The sequence below is a fragment of the Triturus cristatus genome, chromosome 4_1 (assembly GCF_964204655.1).
Source record: "Triturus cristatus chromosome 4_1, aTriCri1.1, whole genome shotgun sequence".
Lineage (NCBI taxonomy): Eukaryota > Metazoa > Chordata > Amphibia > Caudata > Salamandridae > Triturus > Triturus cristatus.
In genome coordinates, this window is record NC_140585.1 from 1,099,241,760 (window position 1) to 1,099,261,653 (window position 19,894).

The 19,894-nt window shown below is 53.0% G+C and overlaps 1 protein-coding gene across 1 annotated transcript in view; it reads right to left on the reverse strand.

Annotated features, from left to right (window-relative positions):
* LOC146856076 (lysosomal alpha-glucosidase-like) overlaps nucleotides 1-19,894 on the reverse strand; it is an 829,176-nt gene that overhangs the window by 793,214 nt on the left and 16,068 nt on the right. Inside the window, exon 2 of the mRNA XM_085654093.1 lies at nucleotides 242-914. Within this exon, the coding sequence (XP_085510219.1) occupies nucleotides 242-914 (673 nt within the window). The remainder of the gene's footprint in view (nucleotides 1-241; nucleotides 915-19,894) is intronic.

Genomic DNA, 19,894 nt, shown 5'->3' on the forward strand with positions numbered 1-19,894 from the left:
GAGCCAGCACGTTTAGCAATGCACCCCTGCTTCCTGACTTAACATTGACTAATGCTGCAAGTTCCTTGCTGCTAAAATTGACTCAGATATGTCGCTCTCTCAGTGAACCGTCATGTCAATCATAACTGACAGGCCCTTGCTCCTACTACCACCCAGAAAAGAATGAGAAAGCATACAAGTGGCATGAAGTGAGCTACTAAAATTTCAAATTAATAACTGAATTATAATATATAATAGTTACCTCCATCCTTTAGGTGTCTTTGTTGGGCCTTCAGTCATAGAATATTCATACTTCCCAGCATCTGGATAAAAGCACCAGGGCGCGCTGGGGACGTGTGTTGAACACCAGATGCAGCCTTTTGCACGACATTTTTCTTGAGTTGAACCAGGTTGAGGATGGCAGTCAATACGTTCCTGAGGAGGGGTATCAGCAGAGCAGGATGATGGGTGTTGATATGAGTCATGGAAGCAGAAAGGGGCTTCTCTTTCACTTGCCTCACACCACAGACATCCACGCTTCCTGCAAGATGCAGGGGTGGCATCTGGTTCAGGGTGGCAATCAGTTCGGTTAGATGGAGGAATTATGGAGCATGCATCGATGTTGAAGAAGCACCAAGGAGTTCCCGGTGTGCTGGAGGCTGCCCAGCAGCAGTTCTTAGCAAGGCAGCGAGCTTCGGATGATCCTGGTTCAGGTTGGCAGTCCTTTTTAGAGTGGTCTGGAATGTGGTAGCACTCATGTACAGTGGAGTTAGCATGAAAACAATATGGGGTTCCTTGAGTGTGAGCGGGACACCATAAGCATCCTCTTGCTGCACAGCCTTCGGGTGAAGCTCCAGGTTCAGGGTGGCAGTCCTCACGAAGTGGTTCTGCAATATCTGTTGGGCAGGCACTTGATTGATGGCACTGAGCTAGAACTGTGCAAGGAAAAATCGAACAGCATCAATGAATCTCTTTATCATATTTTTATTGCCCATGAAAACACTTTGGGCCATATTTCGTGAGGTATTTTGGGTTTAAACTTAGGCTTACGAACAAATTTAACTTTTGCTGTCCTGCCACAAATTCATAATGGGATTCCTGCCACATGTAAGCACACGTACAGGTGTTGAGATCTTTGCCAAGAGTGCGAAAATCTCCGCTCTAGTAAATCCACTAAAGGGGTGGAAAATGGGTGTTTCAAGATGTGACTTGACTTGAAAGTTTGGGAGCGCTGACAGACATAGACTTTGTCACAGTCCCAGTCTATGATCCCACTCTTTGACATGGTAGGAGATGTATTTCAGCACATGACTGGCATAATTCTCCTTCCAGTGTGGGAAGCAGAATGTGTCACCCCTATATTTGGGCAAGTGTAGGGTAAGCGCCTAATTCACGAAGAAGAACATCTTACCTGCAGAGCAAAATATATTTTAAAAAAATACTTTCTCACAAGGTAATTCACCACGTGCATAGTTCTCCAACACAAACAATTTTATATCAAGTTATTGAAATAAAACTTTGAAATTACATGCTTCCTAATGCAATCACCATGGAAATCAGAGCCAGGTTCAGCCTACCATGCTGATTCCAACAGGAATTGCTCATTTTTAAAAAGTAATAACTGCACATGCATGTAGGACCCAAAGGATTAGGGTCAGAAAACAACTAAAACATATTATCCAATACATAACAGAAAATCAGATTACAGGACTGTGCTCAATTGTCCTACACTAATTCCTTCCTAGAGAATTTCTTTACCCAGCAACAGCATCCAGCACAGTAGTCTCAATTGGGCGCTGGTGTGATATGGTAACTAATGGGATGGACAAATAACCAAATTACTGTTTTACTAATTGCTATTAAGGCACTATGCAAGTGTTGCTAAAAACAAAATAGCAATACAGTTTTAGGTATACCAGCAGTGCAAATGTGACAAACATTTGACTGCATCTTAAGGCTTGCTGTTCATTCTACATCAAACGGATGGCACACCATGGATTACCTCTTAATTGTAATAGAGCAGGAAGTGCCATATCTCACCCACTGTACACCTGCTGAATCATTTGCTTCTAAGAGGGATAATGAGAGAGTACATTGATAGATTAATACACAGTTTTTAGTATTGTTTGGTTCTACTAATCTATATCTGTGTGTGGTTTTAGCTATTCTACAGCAAGGAGTTGAAGGTTTTTATGAGCATTAGTTATCACTGCATAGAGTTCCTGGTGGTAATTATTTCTGCTGAGTGACTAATTTGCATACTGCAGACGGATACGAGTCCTACTGGATAACAAGTTTATTCATGTTGTTACTGCTAAAATGTATTCCAAATCGGAAGGCTCCGAGTAGCACTTCTAAAGTACACTACATTTCTCAAAATCATACTCCTCTGGGCAGGAAATGAGAACATAGAAAAAATACACCAAACGCTAAAAATATGGCAGTAAATAAAGTGCATACCCATTTCCTGCTGCTTAAGTACATGTTGAACCTATGTATTGTCTTCTTTTGAAATTGGGCATACTTTGAACATAAGCTGTTGTAAATGTGTTTAGATTGCATTTTCAGGTATATACAGTTATGTTGCAACAAACGCAATGTGTCTGCAATTATCTTTGATTGTTTAAGTAATTGTAAATCCCTGTGAAGGTTTCTAAGGCGGCGCAACGTAACTGAGCTGTTAGTAATGAACCTTCTGGTTGTTTAAGTGTTCTGCAGTTGAACAATTTATTGCCCAATACTATGTTGCACACAAATGAGTCTTGCAACAGTAAGCACTTGCATTGTTCAATTTCACCGGTATTTAATGAGCATCAGATGGTTCTGAGGTTTGGTCAATTACAAAGAGTTTCGATGTTTTAATTGACATTATCACCTAGACCTAAGTTGCAATAGTTACTTGGGTGATGAATTTGGAGAAAGCAAAAAATATATATTTTTAAAAATCTTTGAAAGCTCCAATGTGGTGAAAAATGTATGATCCCAAAGATATTAGACACCCAAGAAGCTCCGACTGGTGACCTGTGGAACACGTAGCAGAGAACATAAATTAGGAAACCTTAGGAGAGAGAAAAAAGGAGCTTAATGAAGGCAGAGTGGATCATGCCCGGTGGTTGATGATAAAGAGACAATGACTTCTAAGTTAAACTTGTTGGGCCTAATACACTTTTGAGTAAGTTTACACTTAGGGCCCGATTCCGATTTAGGACGGAAGGGCTCCGAACAATGGTCCGAGCCCTTCCGCCTGCATCGTAACGTGCCGGCCGGATTCATTTCCGACCGAGCCATTCCGATTGGCTCGGTCGGAAAGGAATCCTACTCGGATTTCCAGATGGCTTACGACGGGCTCGGAGAACCCATCCACCGTCCAGAAATCCTTCAGTACTCCCCCGGCCACCTCTTTACGACCCAGGGAGTACAATGGCAGTTTTCCACTGCCTTTTTGTGCCGGTGTTTCCTGCACGAAAAGGCAGTCGGAAACTGTACATTGGGGCCCCCAGTAGGACCCCCATGGGTGCTATGCGCCAAATGGCGACCTGGGGGCACCTATGGTGACCCCCTGTTGATCCCTGCACCCGGTGGCAGGCACCTTAGGGTGCCCGCCACAGGGTGCAGGGATGAACTGCACCCCTCCATTTCACAATGCGGGCATGCATTCTGCTTGGAATGCTTGCTCCCATTGTGAAGCATACGAGTGTGAATCGTACTTGCAGGGCCGTAACCAACGACAGTAGGTCGTTTGGTCACGGTTCCTGATCCATGTCAGATGGACTCAGGTCCATCCGACATCGGAATCGGGGCCTTGGTAGTAAGTTTACTACTTTTTGTATTCACATACTCTGAGTGTAATCCTACTACAAAAGTGTAAGTTACATGTCCCCACCGCAAGAGTAATGCAATTGCCTTACTCTTGTGCGGGTGGGTGACGTCCCAACCTAAGCCTCTTCCTAACACTCCCAAAACCCCTCTTACTCCTCCCTAATCACATCCCAGTTGGTAGTAAGTCTGCCCCTTTTCCCACCGATTCCCTTGTGTGCCTCCCACATTTCCAACTAAAATCTACACTTGCTTGTGCAGCGAACACCACACATATAAGTACAGCCAAAACTTACATTTTGCTATACGTTTTGTAGTACTACAAAACATACTACAAAGTGCAGCCTGGAATCAGGCCCAAAGTTAATACCTTATAGGATAAGGAGAGAGCCAAGAATAGAGACACTCGCTAGATCTCAGTTTCCAACCTGAAAGAAAAAAGGAATAGTAGGGAAAAAAGGGTTCACATAGAATATTGGTCATTAAAACAATTTCGAGGACAAATTGTTAGACAAAGGTGCCAATTACGATCCGGTAAAAAAATTCCCCGTGCCACTCGTATCCGGTCTTTTTACCGTACGAATCGTACAAGTGCCGTACAAACTGGCAATCACGATTCGCATGGTAAAAAGTCCATACGAACCGCATCGGGAATGATTTCCCACACGTCCTCGGGTCGGAAAATGTGTCCGACACGTCCTCGGACGATTTACCGTACACATGTGAAAAGTGAAGTCCGACCGAGGAATCACGATCCATCCCGTGCGTCCGATGTTACAACCGTATGGAAAAAACACCGTCCGCACCGAACTCCCATAGCAACCATGGAGACATGTGCCCGCATACGCGCCCAACACTCCCCCCCGCCCCCGTACGTCCAAGACGTACCCCCGTGTATGTACACCCCCACCCGTGTATGTACACCCCTGTACGTTCCAGTCGTACCCCCACCCCTGTACGTGTCGTACCACCGTCAATGTACACCCCTGTACGTTCGAGTCGTACCCCCACCCCTGTACGTGTCCGACCCCCATGTATGTACACCCCAGTACGTTCGAGTCGTACACCCACCCCTGTACGTGTCCGACCCCATGTATGTACACCCCAGTACGTTCCAGTCGTACCCCCACCCCTGTACGTGTCGTACCACCGTCAATGTACACCCCAGTACGTTCGAGTCATACCCCCACCCCTGTATGTGTCGTAACACCGTCAATGTACACCCCAATACGTTCGAGTCGTACCCCCACCCCTGTACGTGTCGTACCACCGTCAATGTACACCCCAGTACGTTCCAGTCATACCCCCACCCCTGTACGTGTACCAAGGACAGCACCGCACAACCAAATGGCCCATGTACACACCGTACACACGCTAAAAACGCACGTACACAACCAGGACAAAACAAAACAACACAAGAATACACCATTCGAATGGCACAAAGCCACAAAACATGTCCAACAAACACTAAAAAAACACATTCACTGACCTGCAACTGCCAAAAACAAACAGAGGCCCAAAACACCACCACTCCTTATAACACACCCACCCAAACTTCAAACACAGCCACACCCACCAATGGACCAATAAAAAGGGCCCACACACAAAAACCATGAGCCTTTGCAACAGACTCACTGCTGCCAGACCCCTCAGACAACCTACAGCACCCTACTACAAGCTTCACCACACCTTACACTTGCACACCTTCACACAACCACCTTCACAAACACACCCTCATCACATTCACACACACACACACCTGCACAACCACACCCACACACCCACAACCATCCACACACCCACCCCATCCACACCCACACCCCTCACCATGCCCACTAACAAGAATCCAAAGTTCAGTAACCGAGAGTTGGAGGTCCTTGTCGATGAAATCCTCAGAGTCGAGCCACAGCTCTTTGGAACATTGGTCAGACAGACCAGCATGGCAGCCAAAACAGCCATGTGGCAGACCATCGTCGATGCTGTGAATGCTGTTGCAGACACCAGAAGGACCAGGCATGAATGCCAAGCCAGGTGGTACGATCTGCGGAGGAGGGTCCGAGCCAAGATGCTGGAGGAACACAACCAGGCCAACGCCACTGGAGGAGGGCCCTCCCGCAGACCCGTACACTACCAGCCCTGGGAGGAGAGGGTGATGGCCATACAGCCGGTGGAGGCAGTCGAAGGATTAGGAGGACTCCGAGACCCGGGTGAGTACACAAACAACGCACCTCACATGGGGGGAACGTCATCCACAACCAAAATCACTAACAGGCACGCAACCACCCCAAGCTATTGCATGACTCAACCACACTCCATGAACACGCACATGCCACTGGCGCCACCATGCCCCATGCACCCAGCTGGACAATGTCAAGTCACAGGCCACAGAAGACACCAACACATGACACGGTAACCCGGATGGCGGGAGGGTGGGCCCCAAAATTCACATAGTGCAACTCAGAAGCAGACAACAATGCCCTCTGCCCATATGGCCTAGGTCACAGCCATACAAACACTGTGTCCCCACACAGGAAAGACTCGCCAGCAAATGGCGGACGCCTTGCATCAACACATGGGGGTGAAGGCACTGTTTTGCACATGACAGCAGCTAATTAACAGCCAACATTGTGAAAGAGTGGCAGCACACACCACCACAGCAGCAGCGCAGAGACAGACACTACACCCAATGGGTGCCTGGAGATCACAAACAAACTCACATCAACAAGCCAAGGGCCATTCAAAGATCTGCTAACAGTGTGTGCCCAGGAAGCTGGGCTGAGGTGACAGAGGGTGACACACAGAGGGAGGGAGAGGGGGTCACAGAGGGAGGGAGAGGGGGACTGAGAGGGAGGGAGACACAGGGAGACGGACAGAGGGAGGAGGCTGACACACGGAGGGAGGGAGAGGGGGACAGAGAGGGAGGGAGACACAGGGACACGGACAGAGGGAGGATGCTGACACACGGAGGGAGGGAGAGGGGGACAGAGAGGGAGGGAGAGGGGGACAGAGAGGGAGGGAGACACAGGGACACAGACAGAGGGAGGAGGCTGACACACAGAGTGAGGGAGAGGGGGACAGAGAGGGAGGGAGACACAGGGAGAGCAAATCAGCCGTGTGGTGTGTGGGAATGTCTGCTCGTCAGCAGGTAGACTGCGTGCATGTAGCCAAGGGTGGCCAGTGCCAGAACCCCCCCTCTTCCCCATGGCAAAACACAGGGCCATGTCACAACCTGTTCACGAGCACAACGACAGCTGCCTGCATTATATAAGTGTGTGGATCCACTCCATGTGCACATGTACAGTGCTACACGGAAGGCGCCAATGCATGGCTCGCCACACCTGCCCACTCCACTGCTGACTGCAGTCACACTTGATGCAGCAAGTAAGACTGTGCCACACATAGTGAAAGGGGCCAAAGTGGTGCCCAAGGGACACACCCATGCACAAGTGCACTGTGAGTGGAATGCAAGACAGATCCTAATTCCAAGATGAAATGTGTCAACGTTGAAACTGATGAAACATGGATGTTGCATGGACCAAAATTAACATTGTCTCTCTCACACACAGGTCAACGTCGTGGGTCACCCCCCAACACTGGGGGGGAAGACTCACAGGACCCGGATCTGCGGGAGCCCGATCCCCCCGGCAGCGACGACTCTCACCACTCTGTGGACGACCCCGACCAACCTGGCCCCTCTGGTGTCCAACCACCTGCAGCACCTGCGTCAGGTACAACGGGGCCAACCACCACCCCCACTCCTGCCACATCCCAGGAGACACCCAGGATCCCTGCCCCAACACCACAAAGCAGCCAGGCTGGCCAGGAGGGACACGGTGTCCCGGGCACCCAGGAGGAGGCAGGCGACAACGCCAATGCCACCCCTCAGGGGTCCCGGAGACTCGATGTGCCCACAAGGGCAGGCCAGGTGCAAGTGGGCAGGGGTGGTGGGAGTGGAGGACGGCAGAGGCGCCAGCCTGACCAGTTGGCTGGGGATCCGGTATATTCCCATGTCCGTAACATCCTGGACTCATACCGGCAGGACACCACGGGCATGGCCCAGGTTGTGTCCGTCCTCGAGGGGATCAAGACCCAGCAGGCCCACCAACATGCGGAGCTACATGCCTGTCTACTGCAACACCAACGGAGGATGGAGGACAGACAGGCTGAGCAAGTGACCGTGTTCCAGGGGATTCACGATACACTCCGTCGGATGGCCGACAACATGGGCAACCCTCCCTGTGCCAGAAGGCGTAGAACATCACCACCCACAGGGAGGGATCAGGAGGAGGAGGAAACATCCGATGGAGCATCCCAAACATCGTCACGGCCTGCTTCTGAGGGTCCCCGCAGGAGGCCGGGTCGTCCACGGAAAGGACCGTGAGGGTCGGCGCTACATCACCATCTCCCAGGACACCTGGCCTGGCACCTGGCCCACTGGAGCAACAGCATCACAGCATCAAGAGACATTCTCTGCCACATGGCCTTGCTGGTCACTGTCTGACCAATGTGGACAAAGACTGTGGCATGGACTCTGAGGATTTCCAATGGCAAGGACACCAACTCCCCTACTGAACTTTGGATTCCAAACTCCTGGGAAGCCCCTCACGTCATACACCCCCCCCCCACAAAAATAAAAATTCACACCATGAAGAGAAGATGCCTGCTGGTTGCATTATTACCTTACATGTGTCTAGTAAAGTCTAAACATGCCTGAGTTCTCTTTTGACTTCAACCATCCACACCCTGGGGCCTGAGTCTGGCACAGGACACACGGGCCACAGTGTATTAGGCAAGACAGACATGGAGCACCATACACACCCGTGATGGGCCCAACCAGCTGAGGGGGTGGCCGCACAACCGTGCTGACAGACACATTGAGTACAGCAACAGTCATGCGCAGAGGTCAGGGATCCCGTCCAGTGTCCTGGGGGGCACCCAGGTATGTGTAGACAGGTGGCAGAACCATGTCCTGCAAGCGTGAGTCTGGTGGATGCAGAGAATGGGGGCCTGGCCAACGTTGGATGCATGGGGATGGCACATGTCACAATACCCACACACTCATGGACATCATGCATAATACACAGTCTCAGCCCACACACACAGCTTGCATCTTGCTACTCGACACATAGACACATGGCCACTATCAGGGACAACCATGCCAGACATGCTGGATGCACCGTGGCAACACACCAGCATTGACTGAGAAGAGGCACCTTGGAGGCATAGGGACACCTTTATTAGTCATGTTTTCTGGATTGCAGAGGCAACTCGAAGTACACATGAACACGTCATGTGGAGTAACATGTGGGTCCAACACTGGCACCCCCCTTCTGCAGCACAAATGCGTGATAGCCATGGAACTGGCACACAAAAGTCGGCCAACAGCTAAACACCCACAGCTGCTCACGGAGAGACAGCCATACACCATTGATCCGCTGATGTAGTAGTCCCACACCATGTCAAGCCAATGCAAACCGTATGTGTCCGAGGGCAGTGTTACACACATTGATGCCATCATCACAATCCACTATCCCATCACTGATGACTGTCAACCAGTCAGACCATCTATTCAGGTGTACACAGCTGCATGTGGTGGACCATCTATTCAGGTGTACACAGCTGCATGTGGTGTCCCATGGTGATGCTACATGGCTGCAGAGGAACCAAACATCGACAGGGGCAGTGTGCATACATCGTGAACAACTGCCACACCCAATACACCCCTGATGCATCCCTTACCCTAAGGAGACTTCCAAACTTGTCCGTGCGTGTAACGCTGAGTCAGCACACGATGACGTGTCCATGAGGAATAGCAGGGCCACAACAATGCAACCAGCAGACGGCATGCGCAAATACCTGGGGATGAGAGACACACAAGAAGTCAGCCACTAAAAGCACAGCCACTTGCATGTGCATGTACTCGACACATGTATGGATGACAACATGCTAGTTCACAATTATGAGTGGGGAAATACAACCATCACTGCCACCATCACTCCAGTGACACACCCACACACACCTCTGACTCACGTGCCATACATGCAGGTGGAGACACACATCACAACACATGCCACACGGGGACCAATGCGTGCACAATCAGACACTGGTACTCACCACTAAGCGAAGAAGTCGCGTATGAGCCGAGTCCGGATGTCCTCTTGCGGCTCCACATCCTCCACATCACTAGCCCCATTGCCAAGCCCTTCGTCCTCCACGGGTGGATGGTCCTCGTCATGTTGATCCAGGATGAGTGGCACAGCTTTCTCAACTGCCATGTTGTGCAGCATGCAGCAGACCATGAAGATTTTGCAGACTTTCGCAGGGGCATATGGGAGCGCGCCGCCGGTCTTGTGGAGGCACCGAAATCGGCTCTTCAGCAGGCCAAACGTCCTCTCTATCACTCGCCTTGTCCGGCCATGGGCGGTGTTGTAGCGGAGCTGGGCCGGTGTGATGGGGTTGCGGAGAGGTGTGAGCAGCCATGGCATGTTGGGATAGCCAGCGTCCCCTACATGGGAAGCACATGGACATCGTTAGAACTGGTGAAGCGGTCGTGCTGGTAGGCTATGCAAAATACAGGACAGACAGACTGTACCCACCAACAACACATGCTCTTTCGTTGCGCAGCTGCATCATCATTTCAGGCATCCTGCTACGCCTCATGATGTAGGCATCGTGTGCTGATCCTGGAAAACGAGCACAGACATGTGAAATCACCATGTTGGACAGACACACCACAAGGGCATTGATGGAGTGGTAGTGCTTCCGATTGCGGTACGCTACCTCCTGTGCGTGTGGTGGTACCAAAGCTACATGTGTCCCATCTATGGACCCAATGACATGGGGCATCCCTCCCAGGGCATAGAATCCACGCTTGACCCCAGTCAACATTTCAGGGGTTGGGAACTTGATGAAGTCATCCAGGTGAATCAACATGGCCTCTAAGAAATCATGCAGCACACGGCAGAACATGCTCTGGGACATGCCACCAACATGAGCTATGGTATATTGAAAGGTACCCGTGGCAAGAAAATGTAGGGCTGCCATTACCTTCAGCTGGGGTGTCAGTGCCGTAGGATACCTGTGCTGCGGTTGCAGGTGTGGTGCCAGTCTCGCCGTCAACTCCAGAATCAACGGTTGGGGGAAGCGGTAGCACCGGATACTGTCATTCTTCCGCATGTCAGCCAAGTCCGGAATTGGTCGGGCAAGAGGCGGCGCTCTGCAGTAATTTGGAAGTGACAAGGAAGAGTGAGTGCACTACGACAACAATTTATATGTACTGAGCACATATTAATCTGTCAATACACATATGCTACATAGGGAGTCAGGTATTTGCTACATGCCCTGGACACGTATGGCTGCCAGGTGACACTCCTACCAAGACCCAGCTACACACGGAGATTGAGAACCTCCCCATGCCATGCCATGGGATTAGCTGTGTCCCAGTGCAAGTGAACAGCCAGACGCAAGACAGGAGTGACATACGCCCACACATCAGCAGAAGTAGGATGCCGATTGCAGAGACTGGTAGCGGAACACTAGAGCCACAGGTCACATGACATTACACTAGGACAGCCCACACCCCTTGCCATGAAGGTGCACATGTCATGACTCACCACACATTCATTGAGAGGATGCAGACATGTCCTTGTCACGCTACTCCGTGTCCCATGCATACATGCGCACCTCACATCCGATACCACATGTGGCATGGTGTGCGGAACAGTGTGCAATGTCAATCTACACACAGACACATGTTGGTTGCTGCAACAGCTGCAGCTTTTGAGGGTGCTCCAACATCAACCTGATGGGAAGCCCCCACACATACATGACATAGTCACATTGTGCACCGTGGGTAGTGACAAGTCAGGTGTGGTAACCCCTGTACCGGGCATCAGGGGACACTTCCGTGTGTTGGTGTCCGTGCCATGCCAGTGCTGCTCATCCCAAATGTGCAGTACGACATGCACACATGTCAAAGGAGTCAAGGGCATGCCTGGCACACATTGCACCGTCACACAGTACATCTGTACACATCTCATCATACATCTGGTGCCTTCTCGACTCAGGAGTAATGTTCCACATCACAGCCTGTCGCACCTGTGCCCCACACATGTAGTAATGCACAGACGATGCCTTGATGTCCATTCATGGACAAGTATGTCCATCCATGGACAAGTATGTCCGCCCTATTCCTACCTGTGTGCCGCCTGTCACCACTGTGATGTGTGAAAACCGCCGTACTGCTGCTAAGAGGGCCTGTGTACGTTCCCATATCACTATGGGAGTGCTGCCGTATGTGTACCCATCGTGATGGCGAGCGTACAGGCATGTGTACGGTCCGTACCACTACGAGTACGCATACGCAAGAACACCCATAGTGGTAGGGCCGTACACACGCCTGAACGCTCCCTATCACTATGGGTGTCCTCGCGTATGCATACTCGTAGTGGTATGGGCCGTACACACGCCTGTACGCTCCCTATCTCTATGGGTGTCCTCGCGTATGCGTACTCGTAGTGGTACGGCCCGTACACACGCCTGTATGCTCCCTATCACTATGGGTGTCCTCGCGTATGCGTACTCGTAGTGGTACGGGCCGTACACACGCCTGTACGCTCCCTATCACTATGGGTGTCCTCGCGTATGCGTACTCGTAGTGGTACGGACCGTACACACGCCTGTACGCTCCCTATCACTATGGGTGTCCTCGCGTATGCGTACTCGTAGTGGTACGGGCCGTACACACGCCTGTAAGCTCCCTATCACTATGGGTGTCCTCGCGTACACGTAGTGATAGTGAGCGTACAGGCATGTGTACGGCCCGTACCACTATGAGTACGCATACGCGAGGACACCCATAGTGATAGTGAACGTAGGCACGCGTGTACGGGCCGTTGCAATGCATTTGGGGTGCCCTAGGGCCCCGGAACGCACCGTACCTGTGTGTGAAGCTCCAAATTACATAGGGGACACATGAGGGACAAGTATTAAAGCCTACATGCATGCTGGTTGTCATGGAGACCAAGTTTACATTTTGAATTTGTTCAGGAAGGTGCACAGCAGAAGTCAGTTGGAATGAATCTACTTTGTTGCAATGTGTTTGTGGGGCTGACATCATGCAGGAGAAAAAAACAGATTGAGAACCCACAGACTGCTAGGTTTGAAGGGATTGGAGGAAACATAGGATGCAAATGTGAGTGACCAATCACTCTGTACTCCTGTGCATGAGATGGGCCAGCAAGGCAGATATAAGGCAGCCAGGTCCCATGAGGGAGCACTTGCCTGCACATCTCTGTATTCCACGACCCAGCTGCTGCTACTGATTCCCTGGAACCATGTCAGGGGCTGTGGAGAGGTCACAGCCATTCACCCTGGAGGAGAACATGGCTTTGGTGGATGTGATCCTCCCACGGTACCCCATGCTGTATGGGTGGCCAGGTTATCAGGTGAGTGCAGTGTCCACTGGCACAGACTGTGTCCCTTTTTTGTGACTGTGACTTCTGCCATTGTGTCCAGGTGTGACACACATGCTATGTACTGTAGGGGGGGTCACAGGGGGGGAATGCCTGATGTCTCCCAGCAGTGCCCTGAGACAGGAGGGGTGGGTGCCTATCACTCCCAGCAGTGCCCTGAGACAGGAGGGGTGTGTGCAGAGTTCTCCCAGCAGTGCCCTGAGACAGGAGGGGTGGGTGCAGAGTCCTCCCAGCAGTGCCCTGAGACAGGAGGGGTGGGTGCAGAGTCCTCCCAGCAGTGCCCTGAGACAGGAGGGGTGGGTGCCTATCACTCCCAGCAGTGCCCTGAGACAGGAGGGGTGGGTGCAGAGTCCTCCCAGCAGTGCCCTGAGACAGGAGGGGTGTGTGCAGAGTCCTCCCAGCAGTGCCCTGAGACAGGAGGGGTGGGTGCAGAGTCCTCCCAGCAGTGCCCTGAGACAGGAGGGGTGGGTGCCTAACACTCCCAACAGTGCCCAGACATGAGAGGGGTGGGTGCAGAGTCCTCCCAGCAGTGCCCTGAGACAGGAGGGGTGGGTGCCTATCACTCCCAGCAGTGCCCTGAGACAGGAGGGGTGGGTGCAGAGTCCTCCCAGCAGTGCCCTGAGACAGGAGGGGTGGGTGCAGAGTCCTCCCAGCAGTGCCCTGAGACAGGAGGGGTGGGTGTGATGCACAGTGTGAGCCTGGATCATTGATTGTGTAGTTGCCCTCATTCCACCTGTGTCCTTTCAATGGCACGTACTGCTTTTGGCCTTCCCCCAGAGGATCATGTCCCTATGACAAAGGTGCAATGCGTTGGATGCACACTATGCCTTGTTGTAAACAGCAAATGTGTTCTAATCTGTGTCCCCGTGACATGTGCAAGGTGTATTGATGTAGTGTCACTTGTTCATCCTCACAGGTAGATGCCTCTGCCAAGGAGCAGATATAGCTGGACGCCGTCAGCGCCATGAGGAGTGCGGATGGTCGGAGGCGGCACCTGTCCCAGGTGAGGAAACGCTGGCAGGATATCCGGTGCTGGGCGCCGAGGATCGCACGGGTCCTGCTGGGGGACTCACCTGAGAGCCACAAGAACCGCGGGCGCCGCCGTCTCTCCCACATCCAGAAACGTGTGCTGGCGGTGGTCTTTCCAGACTTGGACAGGCGTCTACAGGAGATGCAGCAGCCGGAAGGGGGTAGGTACACGTGCGTGTTTGTTGTGTTTCACCAGCATTTGTAAGTGCACTGTTCCATGGATACACTTCCAGGGTTTATGGTGCTGTGCAGATCCTGTTCCCCACAGTATTGCAGTGCTCTCCTGCCTCCCTTCCCCTCCTTGCAATGTGTTCCCTGGTCTGTGTGTAGTCACTCCATCACAAGGTTATGTAGCCTGACACCTTCTACAAGTGTACAATGCCTGCAGCCTCATGTGTGGGGGTGGTGTGTAACAGGTTGTGTGACCTTGCCTGTGCCCTGTCCAGTTCTGGACTTGTGGGTTCCATGTCAGTTGGCACTAATGCTGAGTCCAGACATGGGAGTTAATCTCTCGAGTGCCAGGCCTTCCAGCAGGCATGTCCCATGTGGTGGCCTGTGACATGATGTGCATGAGTGTGCGTTACGCATAGTGCAGGGATGTTAGCGTGTGTTGCAGTCATTCCCATTCAGGAGCATGGAGTGGTGTGGCCACTACTGTCCCCAGGGGCATATTTTCCTAGGTATCATGTGTGTAATCCGAGAATGTCGACAATCTCTGTGTCTACAGCATAGGTTGTGTTCTGTGCCATTGTCCCCTGGCACCATGTTTCTTGACGTGAGATGTATTACAAGTGTCCACTGTCCAGCCTGACCTGATTTTCCAAGTACATACTCACGGTGGCAATTGCCTGTGTGTCTTGTTGCAATCATCTGATGATGCCCATTTGTACATGATTATTTGGACAGGCGCACCTTGGGTATTTGGTGTGCAATCTTGAATTATTGCATCCCATGTGTATTTCACCCAGACTAAGAGATGTAAGTGCTTCCTCTGTCTCCACAGATTTGTCTCATGTAGGGGGTGGGTGGTGCGGGCATGGCCTACATGTCAAGACCTGTTATCTCCTTGCTAGGACGGGCCAGTGTGTGATGTTTGTCTGGACATACACTCAAGGTGCAGTGTGCCAGTCAGGGTGGGCATGTTATCAGTATTACCTATGCTGCATGTGCCTCTAGTTCCTGGATATGGTCCCTGCTCATCCCAATTTCCTGCCACGCTGTGTGGTGCAGATGCAGTGCTGTATTGTCCCCAGGGCCTTGCTCCTCAGTCAAAATTCCATGTCATCTCATTTGCTATTGTGTCATGCTCTCCATAGTTTTTCCATGGCATGGTGGGTCACACAACTGTGTCTTGCAGGGCCTACATATGTACCTTGTTTTGTAGTTGTAACTCTTCCTTTGTTTCAGGCTATGCACTGTAACCTAAGTAGATTTGACTCATGTGACATATGTATACAGGTGTATGATTAATTTCTGTCTCTTCACCCTGCCCACAGCATCGTCGGGGGACACGGAGGGAGACATGGACACAGACGGCGCGGAGGGACCGAGCACCAGTGCCAGCGGTGACATCGAGGCTGGCACTTCGAGTGGGACTGAGGCGGAGGAGAGTGAACCCGGGGACCTGTCGACTGGCACAACAGAGTATGAAGCTGACGGGTCCGAGTGGGCCGTGGCTGCACCACCATCTGACAGCAGCCCTACATCTCGCACCGCCCCCTCCATTGGCATCAGCCGCCTCCCACGTGCTCGTGTCCCTTCCCAACGTGCCCGGTCACCACATGTCTCCTTCCTGCCAGGCACCGCACCCCCTGCCCCTGTCTCCACTGCTGCCGCCAATGCTGAGTCTGTGGACATCCAGCGGCAGTTGCAGATTGGTCAGACTGCGATCCTTAATGTCCTCCATGCCCACAGCCAGGTCCTCAACAACATGGAGGCATACTTGGAGGGCATTCATTCATCGCAGGCTGACCAACGCAACTTGCTGAGGTCCATAGACTCCACACTGACTGCAGCAGTGGGTCTCCTGCAGCGCTACGTCCCACCCCCTACCCCTGCCCCTTCCACACTTCCCACTCCCATGCCTGTCCCACATACACCCAGACGTAAGCATGCACCCACCACAACACACACAGGCACCACACCAGCAGGGAAGGTCCGCCGCACACCTCCTGACACGCACACACAGGGTGAAGTAGGCACACCCACTGGGTCGGGGGGCAAACGTGTGACACGCAGCCAGAGTGGGAGTCCGCATTCCACCAAATCCACTCCCTCCAAATCACCTCCCCTCAGCTCTCCTGGCCAGATCTCCCCCAAAGACTCCTTCATGGCCGCTCTGTCCCTGAGCCCCACAGTGACACCACCCCGCAAGCGGTCAAGGAAGTCCACGGTCAGGGTCCTTGAGTCCCCCCCCCCTGTCCACACCCTCCCCCAGTGGCGCTGCGACCCATCCCTCTGACCCCCCCCCCTCCTTGGGGCCTGTGGTTCCTTCGGGTGCAGGGGAGTCCCTGGAGGACCTTGCCGAGGTGTGCAGCGCGCTCCTAGAATCCACCTTTGGCCCTGCCCCACCCCCTGTGGTGGAGTCCTCCATCCCTGCACCCACGTCGCCTACCCTTCGCCCTCCTGTCCCTGCGGTGCCTGTTCCTTCCCCCCAACATGATGCCCTCACCCCTGTGGAAGACAACGGCTTGTAACTGTGCAGGCAAGCTAGGGGACACGCATCTCACTGTGTCCCCCATCCAGCTGTGACTCCTGGACTGCCCTATGGGCTTTGTAATTATTGGACTTACTTCATACTAGTTTTTTGCTCATGCTGAATAAAGCTATTTATTTTTTGCCCTTGGAACACTCCTGCTTTGCTGGCATTGCTGTTGGTGGGGCTGCTACATGGTTGTGGGTGTTGGTCATGTGTTGGGTGTTTGGGAAATGTAGTAGTGTGCTGCTCATAGGGGGGACCCTGAGATCTGTGTGCCATCACACGGTGTTAGCTACCTTTCTCCATTCATGTAAGCAGTTGCTGCATGTTGCAATTGTCCCAAGGTGTATTCCTTCCTCTGTGTACCCTGACTTCTTCCCTGCAGGGTGTCCCCTGACTTTAGCGCAGAGCTGTGTGTACATTAGCTGGGTGTGTGACGTAGTCCTTCACCTTTGCACATGCATACTGAGCCATTCTCCACCTGCATCATTCGTGGCATCCTTGGTAGTCATTGTACTTGTGTATGTGGACTATTGACATGACTTCATGTGGACATGTTTTCTTTTTGGCCCCATGCATGCGTATACTCCCAGCCTCGCACACATGTGGTACATGTACTGCAGGGTCTTTGTGCACCTGACTGACATTTGTGGGCATGGTATCTGTGGCTACTGCACCCTTTGCGTTCCATGGGCACTGCTGGGAGTGATGGGCACCCACCCCTCCTGTCTCTGGGCACTGCTGGGAGTGATAGGAACCCACCCCTCCTGTCTCAGGGCACTGCTGGGAGGACTCTGCACCCACCCCTCCTGTCTCAGGGCACTGCTGGGAGGACTCTGCACCCACCCCTCCTGTCTCTGGGCACTGCTGGTAGTGATAGGCACCCACCCCTCCTGTCTCTGGGCACTGCTGGGAGTGATAGGAACCCACCCCTCCTGTCTCAGGGCACTGCTGGGAGGACTCTGCACCCACCCCTCCTGTCTCTGGGCACTGCTGGGAGTGATAGGAACCCACCCCTCCTGTCTCAGGGCACTGCTGGGAGGACTCTGCACCCACCCCTCCGGTCTCAGGGCACTGCTGGGAGGACTCTGCACCCACCCCTCTCATGTCTGGGCACTGCTGGGAGTGTTAGGCACCCACCCCTCCTGTCTCAGGGCACTGCTGGGAGGACTCTGCACATACCCCTCCTGTCTCAGGGCACTGCTGGGAGGACTCTGCACCCACCCCTCCTGTCTCTGGGCACTGCTGGGAGGACTCTGCACCCACCCCTCCTGTCTCTGGGCACTGCTAGGAGTGATAGGCACCCACCCCTCCTGTCTCTGGGCACTGGTGGGAGGACTCTGCACACACCTCTCCCATTTCACAATATGTACGCTCATTACATACACGGATGTGGGTACGCTCCATGCATTCGAGGTGGGGGTACGTGTCGTACTTACACTGTTGGGGTGGGGGGTACGCTCCATACGTCCGCGGGTGAGGGTACGGGTCGTACTTACACTGTTGGGGTGGGGGGTACGCTCCATGCATTCGAGGTGAGGGTACGTGTCGTACTTACACTGGTGGGGTGGGGGTACGCTCCATTCGTCCGCGGGTGAGGCCACGGGTCGTACTTACACTGTTGGGGTGGGGGGTACGCTCCATGTATTCGAGGTGAGGGTACGTGTCATACTTACACTGTTGGGGTGGGGGTACGCTCCATTTGTCCGCGGGTGAGGCCACGGGTCGTACTAACACTGTTGGGGTGGGGGGTACGCTCCATGCATTCGAGGTGAGGGTACGTGTCGTACTTACACTGTTGGGGTGGGCTACGCTCCATACGTCCGCGGGTGGGGGAAGGGGTGTACTTACACTGTTGGGGTGGGGGTACGCTCCATGCGTCTGCGGGTGAGGGTACGTGTCGTACTTACACTGTTGGGGTGGGGGGTACACTCCATACGTCCGCGGGTGGGGGTACGTGTCGTACTTGCACTGTTGGGGTTGGGGGTCCGCTCCATGCATACGGGGTGGGGGTACGGTCCGTACATATCCGTCCCCACGCTATGTGATGCTTGTGCAGGCCGTCCCCAGGCCTTTGCCACGTGGGTACGAGCCGTCCCGCCATTGTTGGGGTGACGTAGGTGTGGGCGTGGTACGACTCGTACCCACGCTCTTAAGGCATGGGTACGGGACGTACCTGTCTGGTTGTGTTGCAGGTTCGCGTCGTCAAGGACTTCCGTTGTGGCGGTCGCTGGCTTGGCTGGACAAGGCCCCACCCCCTCGTAGTGACCAGGGCCTGGGAGTCAGGTATGTCCAGGGCATGTGTGCTGTGTGACTATGGTGGGGGTTTTGTGGCCTGCACCTGCTCCTGCCCCCCCCCCCTTTCCCCCCCTTTCCCCCCTCCCTTAGTGGTTCTGACCTTCTGCGGCGTCTGCGTCGTAACCTGTTAAGGAGGTCGACTGCTATGAGGGCCGGTATGACACGTAGGTTCGGGTCCATGTCTGTCCGTCGCGTACTGGTACTCCTTTTTCGCGTCGTCCTGTCTGTCCGTCGCGTACTGGTACTCCTTGTTCGCGTCGTCCTGTCTGTCCGTCGCGTACTGGTACTCCTTGTTCACGTCGTCCTGTCTGTCCGTCGCGTACTGGTACTCCTTGTTCGCGTCGTCCTGATTTCCCGGCAGTTTTTGGCAGCCGGAAAATATTCACCGTGCGGGATGACGTCGGTGCGAATCGTAATTCCTGGTTCGTGAATGGCAGGCTGCGTGCGTCCCGACGTCAGGTCGGCGCTTTCCCGGATCGCATTTGTACGTTTATTTTAGTCGGTCGGTGTTTTGTACGATTCGTACGGAAAAGGTGTTTCCGTCCGAATCGTAATTCCATGTTTGTATATTTACACGACCGGGTACGCGTCGGACGGGGAA